The following is a 12,266-nucleotide window of genomic DNA, read 5'->3' as shown; positions in this document are numbered from 1 at the left end:
CCAAGATGGGAAAAGAAAGCTGGTGGCTAAGTATTAGCTGCAAATTTGGAGCACTGGAATACATGAATAACCAGCATTTACTTGTGTTTTACTTTCTAACTGTGATTTTAAATACCTTTCAAATCTGCCAGATTGAACACAACCTCCAAATACAGTATTTCAAGCATCTAGTCATTTCCTGTTCTGTATACTGAAACAAGAATAGCAAACGTGCACATTCTCATTGCTATGTGGAAAAGAATCTTACAGCATTCGATTTAACATTTTGAACAAATAATTTATGGGGTAGGTTTTACATTTAGTTTCGCATTCTGCAATACATGCTGTGTTAAGTATTAGAATGAATGAAAAGGTATAGTTCACTGTGAAGGTGTAATTTATATATTTAAAGGAATAAAATAGCAAGCAGCATGAAATTTAGTTAATCAGTGAAACAATATCCACAGTCATATAAAAATGAAAATATACCCAAAAAGTACAACCAAAAGTTCTCAAGTTGCTCAAGATAAAAGTATCATGAATTTATATCATCCTACAGACATTGTGAAGAGCAGGATATAAAAGCTTTAAATAAATACAAATAAAATTTTACAACTATAGAGGTTTCAATACCAGAGCTCTTCTTTTTAGAGACAGCAGTCGCAGTGACCATATTCCTGTCTCCACCAGAGCTGTTTTATTAAATCAGTGCTCTCCCAGTTCAAGCTCGACAAAGATTCGAACTCCTCCCATTTCCTTTCTAAGCCTGCTTTCCTCTGAAATGCAATTTCTGGTCTTTCGCCATTTAACCTCCACTGACTGTGCCATAATTTCTAAACAGGCTTACCAAAACCACAACAGTTTACAAGGAATACATGCTAAGCTACAACTTTCACTACTGTAATAAAATTGGATAAATTTAATCACTATATGCCAATCTCTGCTTAATTTCAGCTCTTGGGTTAATTGTTCAGTAAGCACATAAAGTGCTTTTGCAAGAGAACTTGTAACTGTGTGAGGGGTAGTGGGCCAACCCAGATGTAGCCTTCCAGGAAGCTCTATTGCCATTCATTCCATTAACTTCACACTACCTTTGCTTCTGGGCTGGCACTGGGAGCAGCAAGCTACAGCACTCAAGATCTTCTATGCTATCATAGAATCAGCTCAAGTTAAAAACGATCACCTTGCAGACTCTAACAGAGCCAAGTCTAGGGTTGCTAGGGCAACTAGTTTTTGGGGCTGCTGTTTTAAGCATACTTTAGCACACAGTTTCACAGACAGATAAATGCTTTTAAGCAAATGACAGCACTTTTGATTAACAACCTGACCAAAGATAGTCAAAACCATAAATCAGCTAAAAGCAAATAAAGATGCAAAGACACAGAGTAAAAAAGAAAAGTGTGCGTGTGGTGGTGGTGGTGGTGGGGAGGACATTTTCTCCATTTTTTGGCTCAGGGGCCTTTCCCCCTTAAAAAACCTGAACAACTTTCAATTATGATTTCTTTAATAAATGACAAGGTGTTCATATATTTCTATCCAATCTTTACTGCCCATTTTAGAAAATTATTTCTAAAAACAACATAATAAAACTTTTATAGAATGACTAGATGTATAAAATTTCTGGATCTAATGAAGTCACAGGATTTTATTTATTTATTTATTTATTTAATTCCTTTCTCTAAGATTTATTTTATTCCTTATCAAAAGTATTTTTTCAAATAATGGTTAGGGATACTCCAATTCATGCTCAGTTTCCCAAATGTGAATAGAATCTCGTCTTGCATATTCATCCTCCAAAGTCACTGCATGACACCTGAACCCAACCCTATGGGTTAACTGTAGGTTGAACATTCCAATTAATCTAAATACTAACTGAACAGCGGTTTCACTTTTCAATATAAATATGTACGAGAAAATACAACTTTCTAGCAATTTATAGATAGGTTTCAAGAAACGCAGATCCAAATGAATAAAAATTTGAAGGTGGCATCTAACCCATGGGACATTTGCACAATGCGAACACTTGCTCGGCGAAAACAATACGGATCACTTCAGTTGCTGTCAGTTGTGTCACTGCTCCTTCACACTCAGGGGACTCCACAGCAGGATCCATCTTGTAGCTACTTACTGTAATGGCCACCCAAAGAACATGGTGCTAATGGGTGGCTCTCAAACAAATTCAGCAAACAAACCACTCCTCTGCCCATCTCTCTCCCTCGCCTCATCTGGAACTGCCATGGCTTGCTTTCCCCTTTTACAATCTCCAAAAGAACAGCCCTTCACATTGCTCAAATGGCACACTGTAGAAGGGTTATGTCTCGTATTTGTACAATATTGCTATTTTGTGCCCCACATTTGCACAGATGACTTTGCTATTTTTTCCAAGGTATGAAGCCTTGCACTTGCAACTCTAAATATTCCAAATTTACAGCCTTAATGTGTTAACACTCTAGATGGTTTTTCTGTCAAAGTCAAAATGAGGCACCATCCATGACATTGAAAAAGGAAGGCTACAGATAGGTTAATTTATTGCTTTGTTTCCCATCCGACAGATGTCAAACTACAGCCTCTCAAGGGAGAAGGAAAGCTGCCAGGGATCTTTACTAGCAAAAATAGATGGTGTATATAGCACTTCCTTCTCAGCAAGATCTTGTAGTCAGGTGTATTGTAATCTGCTTGTTAGCACCTGACTATTCTCCGAGTCTTCCACCTTTTCCACCCTTTCCTGAGACTTCAGGTGCTGGGGAAAGTGGAAAAGTGTGACCCCCACCCCCCATTTAGGGAATACAGAATTTTAACAGCTCTCAAGACTTCCCTTTAAAATTGAGTTTTTGACAGGAACATCCAATGAAATTCATGTATTATCTACATTTGTTGCTGCTAAGAGCAAAAATAAACATCAGGCATACTTGCAACAACTTGCACATCACAATGCAGCCCCTTTAATAGAGGAGACCACTGACTTTTCAACTTTTAGTGGGTGACTTTCAGTTGAGGCCTGAGGATGTGAACAAGCTGCTGGGCTAAGTCCAGTTGACCACCTGCTTGCTTGATCCTTGCTCTTTATGTCCTATTATATGGATGTCTAACTGGATTCAATACACTGCAAATTCCTCCTTGAGACAGTGGCTGGTTCCACTTTCTTTAAAGAAGGCTATAATTACACTGTTCTTGAAGAAGACTACCCAGGACTTGGAAGATGTCAATAAGTCAATTGCCAACTTATCTTTCCTGAGCAACATACTTGTACAGGTGGTCAACTACAGATGGCCTAGATTCATCTCAGTTGGCTTTTGAACAGAAACTGTCTTGCAGTGTAGGATTACTCTTGACATGGAACCCACAGTTGGCTTTGACATCATCAATTCCTGTAGTCTTCTGAATAGGCGATCTGGGATGGATGATGGAGGTACATACTTCTACTGTAATAGCAATAATCTAGAAGGTGGCACTGGGGAATTATTGCTCCATCCCTTGCAGTTATGCTGTATTCACAGTGCTCTACTTTATCCCCCATGTTCTGCAACATCTACTTGAAGTTAACGGGAAAGGTTGTTTGAAGATGTTGGAGCCAGCTATACTGATCCTTTTGATCAATTCCAAATGAGGCCATGTGAGTTCTGAATTAGTACATTGGTCTAGTAGTGAAACAGGAAAGAGTCAGGAAATTGAGATTCAATCTAAAGAAAGAGCCATTGCTAGTATGTGGTTTGTCTGTCCAGCTAAGTGGTGTTCAATTTGTCCTGAAGTGGACTGTACTCCCACCAAAGGATAAGGTTCTTAGTTCGGGGTGTTCAACACACCCAGCACATGTATCCTCTGTGGTGCAGTGCCTAATACCAGCTTAGGCTGATATAATGGCTATGACCTTATCTTGATAGATAGCCCACCTAGAGTTAGTCATGCTCTTGTAATGTCTCATTTGAATTGCTGAAATGTGTTATACATGAGGCATTAAGATTGTTAATGGGAACTGATGGTTATGGTAATATGCTTGGTGATCTGGATTGGCTTCCAGTCTGCTTCTGAGCCCAAATCAAAGGGTTGGTATTGACGTTTAAAGTTCTGAGCAGTATGCAAAATAGTTAGTTGAAAGACTGTCCTAATATTTATCTGCATGGACCTTAGGGTCATTCTCACAAACCCTTTCCAGGAATTCCAAAGAAACGAAGTGAAGCAGGTAGCTACTCAGTAGTCCAAGGAAAACCATCACAAATATGGAATGCTCTCCTCGGAAGGGCTCATCGTGTACCAACATTATGGTCTTTCTGACACAAGGTTAACAGCTTTTTATTCTCTCAAGTTTTTTATTCCTTCAGGGTTTTTTTAATTAAAAAGATGAAAATATTTATGTTGCTACCGCTTTATCATTTTCAATTTGTGTTTTATTCATTTTTTTAACTTTTTAATGCTGTTATATTTATGTCATTGTATTTTATGAAATCTTGTTTTGTAAACTGTCAAAAATGTTGCAGCTATTGGGCAATACAGAAATGCAATATGTTGTTTAAAGAGTAATTATCGATAAAGTTGCATAGTTGATCCAACAATGAGTAGGAGATCTTAGCACCTGTGGTGCACCCATGCCAATCTGAAATTAAAAGTCTACTGTGGCACTTAATCCCACTTCTAATAATATCTTCTGTTCATTGAGCATTCAGAAAGCCACATGACACCATCAAATTGTTAGGAAAACCAAGCACGAAAAGGTCAACCCCTTAGGCAAAATGGGAAATTGTTGTTAAAAGAAGGAAAACTCCTATGACTTATCTGCAGTGCAACACTATTCTCTACTAAGCACCTTAAAACATTAGTTAAGAAATAAATCACCATAACAACAACAACAACAACAACAACATCTCAGTGACCTCCTGGATCAGAATGAAGAAAAATAATCCAGCTACATTAAAACTACATCTAAGCACTGAAACACAAATTCTGGGACACTTGTTCAACTCCCTGACCCATAATTTTAAACTGATCAGTGAGCATCCTTTTGTCTCTGCTAAAGTTGCAGCTATGGGCAGGTGGGATAAATGTTGGAGCTATAACCAACTGGCACACCTGGAAAGCCAATTCCTCCTAGCTAATGTCTCAGAATCCTACACTGAGGCAGGATAGAACCTATAAGGTAAGCAAGCAAAAATGTGTTATTAGTGATAGCCTAAGATAGACATGCTGAGGTCAAAAAGATGTGAAATGTTTTTTTAAGAATGGGGAATAAAGGTAATGCACACATGAAAAGCTAAGTAATGAAGTAGTACACAGTAACTATATGCTGTATGTATGTCTTCAAGGGTAAAGTTGCTGGCTCAAAACTTATTGAGCAATTGAGCACAATGAGCTGGGTGCTATAAAAGAGACTGAACATATAAAATGTATAGCCAAGAGCTATAAACAAATTGCAAGTTCTGATTTAGAGGACACTATTAAAGTTGGGAAGCTGCCATTTCAAGAGGATACTGTGTGGGAACAAAACTATATATGACATCCATTCTCTGTCCTACTATCTCTAGAATACCTTCCAAATGCCAACACATCTTCAAATGCAACTTTCTGTTCAGTAAGTTGGGACATTGATAATATAAGAGCATTAATTTTATTGGAATGAATAATAGCAAGTAAATGTTTAATAATGCAAAATCTATTTCCACAAAGACTTTCAACAGAACTAATTATACTTTCAAATATTATTCACAATTGAGCACAAACAGATCTATTTCTTTCTTAAGCTGTTCTCCAGTTAAGGTAAGTTATATGCTTGCATCTTGCAGCAAGGTATATCAAGGTAAGTCAAGATTTCTATGTTCCATGAGCCATTATACCTAATGTAGAATCTGACAACTTTCTCTTTAGCTTGTGTTTTCTTGAAGACATCAGAAACCATGTGTTAAATTAGATAAAGCAGGCTCTTGCATAAAGCATGCACAGAAAGCAATGCATTCAGAACCGAAACTACCAGTCTTCATCAACAATTTGAATCTGACTTCTTCATAGGCACACTTAAAAGCACAATTTGTATCAGTGCAGCCAGCTTCCACTGCAGGACAGATCTAAAATGTTTACCCTCTGAGCTTTACATAGACTGGGTTTTTAGCTCATTTATCTGTTCCTGAATTTCAGTCCACAACAATATCCACCTGCCATACAGTTTTTCCTATTTGTGCTAATAAGACCATATAAGACTAAAGGAAACATTTCCACTTGAATTCTAGGGAAACCAGATCTTTCATTAATCAAATAAAAAGTGGTATATGGCTTTGGGGCAGGACTGACTGCATCTGCTTGAGCCTATTTACTCAACTTATCTTTGATGGCCTTGCTCCACATCTTTTTGCCTTCAGATGTCCATAACCCATAACACATAACACAGACTTCTTAGTAACAGTAACAAAACTGGCTAACTCACTATTTCATAAAGGTTGCTGATTTCCAATTTGTCTGGCTTTTATAATTTGCTTAAAAAGCATTTGCCCATATTATGAATTTCTTCTGTTCTCTGAAGGTATCTAGTTCTGCTATCAATTATATCTTGTTGTTGACGTTACTATACTTTGTATTTAACTGACTGTAAACTGTTACTGAGTCCTTTGTGTTTGAAAGGTGGAGTAGAAATATCGAAATAAAAATCTGGGGATCATTGCAGGGATAGGACGAAGGAGTGATACAACAGTGGTTAACTTACAAGTAGCATTTCATTTAACAGCCTAGGAATGTCATACTCAGAGTTAAGTTTCACATATATCCAACACTAGGGACAGAAAGAAAATGGTCATGTCGTAGATGTTAAACAGATTAATGAGCACCCTGGGGACAGAGACTGGTTAGCTGAGATAATCAAGTGAAGGAAAATCCACCTATAAGACATATGTTACATCAACTGAACTAACTATTGTCCTGTTTTTTCTCAACAACAGAACCAAACTTTGTTGAACATTATCAGAGACATATCTAACCTTTTAGAAGAGTCAATGAATCAGCAAAAGTTTCGTTCTCATGGTTAAAACAGCAGTGTAGAAAGCTGGAGTTTAGGCAGCACAGTCAGTTGCTACACACACAAAGCAGTTTGCTCAGACAGCCACTTCCACGCCAACTACTATTATGCAATCAATAATAGATAATTTGCCTTGCCTACACCAGAAATGCACGGGGAGCAAAAGGGGAGGTTCATGCCTAAGGATGATGTAATTTACAGACAGGATACACACAAGCTGAACTTATCTCAGATATGAGAGGAAGTGCCCTATGATCTGAACAGATGTGCACAGGTGCAGGAGACAATCCATCACTCCGAAGCAATTCTCCAATTCTCAACTGGCACTGCCATGCCAAGTAATCTAAGAGGGATTTTAGCTGCAATCCCATGGAACCGTATCATCGATGCTGCAGAACAACTTCATATAGATTATTCAAGATCACTTATTGTCACTGTACTACCACCAAGTTACAATTGCTAATTTGAATAGTTAGCATATAATTTGCAGATGATCTTATCATTCTCAGAATGACAAATGCAAAGTGTAAGTGCAGCAGTTACATAAAATACAGGAAAAATAAAACGTTAATATAACATTTTTGCCCAAGGCTGCTCAATTCTATAGAATGTAAATACGCTGAATAAGACAATTTCCAGGTAGTTAGCACAATCTTCTTACAAGAGCACTCTGCATGTTATATCTGATGAATTAGATCATGCAGGACATGAAGACTGAAATAACTGACTGAAATATGGTTCTTGTGCACTTGAAAGAATTATGTTAATGACAGATCACATATACCTCAATTAGTACAAGGCTGATTTAGTTCTGTTTTAGAATTGCATTATTTGCAAGATATATTTCCCTCCTTAGTCCTACACATCTTAGCAAACCAATGCTGAAAAACATTCTACAATGCAGGAATGCATTTATTACTCTTAAATAAAAATATTTTGATAGAAAGTTGGACATTTAGTCTCTTTCAAGTACAGTAGACAAGTTAGCTCTTCATCTAGGTTCATTATATTCTGCTAAAAATGTCATCAGAAAGACACTGCAATCAGCAACTGAATCAAAATACTCAGATCAGCTAAGAGGTTAACATTGTCTTGATCAAATAATAATCTCCGAAAAACTGGAAGCTAACCGAAGCTTCTAGTACAGTTTCCTCGTGCTGATACCCCCCAAATGTTTCTGATTACAAATCCCATCAGCCCCAGTAAGCAAAGACAATATCTTTGGGTGATGGGAATTATAGAAAACACAGAGGGCACCAGGTTGGTTTTGACTCTTCTAGACCAATCTGACACGTTTCTTGTTACTGTGCCAAGAATGCAGAGGTCAAGCCTCATATGTATGCAGGCACACACATACAGGGTAAAACAAAAGATTCAGATGATTAAGTCCCAGACCCATCTGGAGAGAGCAATCCAAATTCTTAGCCTACTACTGCAGCATCACTTCTTGAACTTCAGTGGAAAGATTTGGCAGAAACCCATATTGTTATAAGCACAAGCACCAAGCACGCATGCCAAATCTTTTTCAGACAAGTAGAAAGAAGCTGTACGTATGTAAGAGGCTTTACATGGCAAAAATAGGAGCTGTCTAGGTATAACAATCTTCATATCAAAGAGCAATTTAAATGAAACACAGCAAATGCATTTTATAATACTAATTTACTGAGATGCTGTTTTTGGACAAAAATACTTTAGGTGCAAACAAATACACAGATCACTTTCATGTCAAACACAGGAAAGATTGTTGAAGCAAGCAGGTACAAAAGAACTCAGCTTGCAGATCAACAGAATTAAACAAGCCTCGAGGAATGTGGAAAACTACAGCATCTAAAAAGGTTACTATGACACACCTGCTATCACAGCAATGGTTTTCAGCAGTACTGTTCAGATCTATGGGCATTAAAAATTACAGAAAGGTAGTTCTCATACAAAACATGTACATAAGATATTAGCCCAGATCTGGAAATAAAAATGTGGGTCAGTATTTGATTGTTTTACTACCCTACTGCAGAAATGCCAGCATGGGATCTCTCCGCATTTGGGCCTCTCTCCACCCCCATTTATCTATCATGACTACCAAGTATGCTAAGAGAACAGACAGATTAAGGATTTGGAAGAAAGGTTCTCTCCTCCAGCTCTTGCTATCCTCATTATTATATAATTGAAATAGCAGATAAACTCTGCTCCAAAGTACCTGATCAAAGGGTGTGCTCCTAAAAAGCCTACAAGGGGATAAAATGCTCAAGGTATACGTGGAGAGGAAGAGATGGCAGTAAGGAAATGGAGGACAAGGAGGTGGACACAGTGGCAAGGCAAGCAAATCAGGGGAAATTCTTGGAAGACACAAACAAGTTGGCTGGAAAAAAGCAGGGCAAAGGAACTGAAGGGTGGGGTAAGTTACTGAATTTGGGGACAGGGAGAGCAAAGGAAAACAGTATTTTAAAAATCAGCAATCCAAGCATCCTAATTGGATACAACCCACTCATTAGAGCTTTTGAGAGCAGGCAGCATTGTACCAGATGCTGTAGTTTTAAATAAACACAGAGGAAAAAGTATCCACGCTTAACCGAATTATAAAACACCCTTTTCTCAAACGGGCACTCAAGCCGAGTGAGAAAATACAGTAAGATGCGATGCAACGCCAAGAACGTCCAGCCAGGCAGGGATCCTCTTCGGATCGGATCGGCTCTGCCTCCTCCGGCGCTGCGCGGGGGTGCCCCCTGCAGCCAGAGCAGGATCAGGCCGGCAAGGCCACCCGTCGCTCCCGGGGCGCGGGGAGAGCGGCGGCACCGAAGAGGACGGCCGAGGAGCCCCGCACCTGCGGCGCGGAGGGCTCGGTCCAGCCGCCCCCGCCGCGGCATCAGTGGCACGTCGCCCCGAATGACCGGCCCGCGGGTCCGCCCGCCCGCCCGCCCGGGCAGGGATCGGCGCTCCCGCGGCGCCGGGACCATCACGCGCGGCGATGCGGTCTCCGCGGCCCCGAGCACGAGGGGCAGGAGGGCGACGCCGCGCCGGCGGGCGCGAAGGGGTCCGGCCGCCGCCATCGCCGCCCGGCCGCGCCAAGGCGGCGCGAAGGGGCCGCGGCGCCGCGCTGCCTCCGGAGGGCGATCGCTCCCGCCGCCGCCGCCTGACAGCCCGCCTCACCTCGATGTAGCCGGCCAGCGTGGCCGCCGGGGCGGAGAGCCCCACGAGCAGCAGCGGCAGCAGCCACCCCAGCTGCCGGGCACTGCCCGGCGTCCTCGCCGCCGCCATCCTCCCGCTCGGTCGCCGCTCCGTCCTGCGCCGCCGCCGCCCAAGAAACAACTGCCGCGCGAGGCGCCGATTCCGTCACCAGGCGGGCGGGGCCGCGGGGCGTGGGCGGGGCGTGGGCGGGGCTTCTCCGGGCCCGGCCCGGCCCGGCCGACCGGCCGTCTATCAAGCCAGGGAGGCGGGGACGAAGCCTCCGCAGGCGCGAGCGGGGCGGCTCTTCGCAAGGCGAGGGCTGAGATTGAGTCTCCCTCCCTGCGCCCGCCTCCGCCCGTCGCCAGCCAATCGGGGGCGAGAAGGCCGTCCGAGCCTTCTCGTGCCCTCGCACGCTGCGGAATGTTCAAAGCGGGCGGAGGCGCGGAACTTCTGCGCTTGCAAGGAGGCGCGCCGTCCGCCCCGCTCATGTTATTTTACTGTAAAATATGATGCATGGGCATGTTGGGAAATGTAGAACTTATTTCTGACTACATACAGATGGATTGCACCTTTAGTTATCATTAAAGTTGTTTCCTGTCATTGCATGAGGCTTCCTTCCCAGGATGGTGGTAGACCTAAGGATTGTTGCATCGCATCTGTACAACAGCCCTGCTTGATAGTTCAGGTTGTGAAGTACTGCCCAGTCTCTCCCTCTCTCAGTTCCAGCATTACTCAGAAGGTGGGCAAGCAGTTGTCCTCCAGAGCTCCCCTCAGTCTAAGTTCTGGGCACTGCGGTCTCATATTTGGAGGGAGCCTGGTGGCCGCTCCTCAGCCATTTCCCCCACTGCAAAGGCAGTGAGGCAGAGCTGAGGCTGGGTGTGGGTGGGCGAGCAGGCAGGGCTCGGGGACGATTCCTGAGGCAACCCCCTAAGGAGGCTCCTTCCTCGTGACATAAGCGCTGCGCTGGATCAGACCATGGCTCTGTCTGGGCCGGCATTTCGCTTGCACAGTGGCCAGTGGCCTGCAGGAAATCCGCGCAGCAATGCTGTCTCACCCATGTTCCCCTGCAACTAGTCTGCATAGGTATATCGCCTCTGATACAGGGGGCGGCACAGAGCTACTGGAATTAGTAGCTGTTGCTAGCTGAAGAGAGCCAGTGTGGCGTAGTGGTTAAGAGCATGGGACTGGGACTCAGGCGATCCGGGTTCGAGTCCCCACTCAGCCATGGAGCCAATGAAGGGGTGACTTTGGGCCAGTCACAGACTCTCAGACCAGCCTACCTCACAGGGTTGTTGTGGTGGGGATAAGATGGAGGAGGAGAATGATGTAAGCTGCCTTGAGCCCTTTGTAGGAAAAGGGCAGGATATAAATCAAAAAATAAATAAATAAAATAAAGCGTAGCCTTCCCCAGCATCCTCAGATGTGTTGGACTGCAATGCCCAGTCATCATGGCCAATGGCTGGAATGGTTTTTGTGCTGGATGGGGATTATGGGAGTTGCATCCCACATCTGGAAGATTTTGGGTTGCAGAAGGCTGTGCTACACCATTGAAGGGGTAGCCATACCTGTGGCACTAGAGACTAGACTGAAGGGGGTTGAAGAAACATCCTTAGGACTGCCTAACCCTAATCCTAGCCCTAATCACACCAAGGAGTAAGCCTTTCCAAATGCAGCAGGGCTGCCTTCTGAGTAAATTCTGCATTGGATTGTGCTGTGAAAGGGCAAAAGGGCCATGCAGCTTGTCTGGATCTGAACTGACTTCCTTATCTATGGATCATATAAGCAAGAAATAAATCTACTTCATATATTTGTGACGCTTACTCCTATGTAGGCCTGAGTGGAATAACAGCTTTCCTTCTGCACATGGTGTATAGCTACTAGGCGGGTCCTTGAGTCCACATTTTTAGAACTGTAACAACAGTGTACATATAGCCATCATGCTCCAAGGGTCAGTAGCAATACGACACAAATCTTGCCAATGCAGTTCCAAGGCTGAAAGAAAAGGGCTGCTCTGAAGCTCCTTGTTGAATCCATGCCAGCCGTGAAATTTGAACTGGAAGCAATGGATTTCTCAAGAAGCTGCACAGTTCCTAATTGTACGAGTAGTTTGGTAATTAAGCATGCTGCCTTG

The 12,266-nt window shown here is 42.7% G+C and overlaps 1 protein-coding gene across 5 annotated transcripts in view; it reads right to left on the bottom strand.

Annotated features, from left to right (window-relative positions):
* Positions 1 to 10,252, bottom strand: part of APLP2 (amyloid beta precursor like protein 2) — a 49,407-nt gene extending 39,155 nt beyond the window's left edge. For 4 of the 5 annotated variants that reach the window (XM_044439443.1, XM_044439444.1, XM_044439445.1 and 1 more), the window contains exon 1: positions 10,118 to 10,251. In XM_044439443.1, coding sequence (XP_044295378.1) covers positions 10,118 to 10,225 — 108 coding nt within the window. In that variant the 5' untranslated portion in view covers positions 10,226 to 10,251. Of the gene's footprint in view, positions 1 to 10,117 lie in introns of all 5 variants that reach the window. The other variant, XM_044439446.1, reaches the window with a different exon arrangement.
* Positions 10,253 to 12,266: the final 2,014 nt, after the last annotated feature.

Source organism: Varanus komodoensis, unplaced genomic scaffold (assembly GCF_004798865.1).
Source record: "Varanus komodoensis strain SLA01 unplaced genomic scaffold, ASM479886v1 scaffold35, whole genome shotgun sequence".
Taxonomy (NCBI): Eukaryota; Metazoa; Chordata; class Lepidosauria; order Squamata; family Varanidae; genus Varanus; species Varanus komodoensis.
Note: the sequence above shows the minus strand (reverse complement) of the source record. Positions and strands in the feature narration are given on the sequence as shown.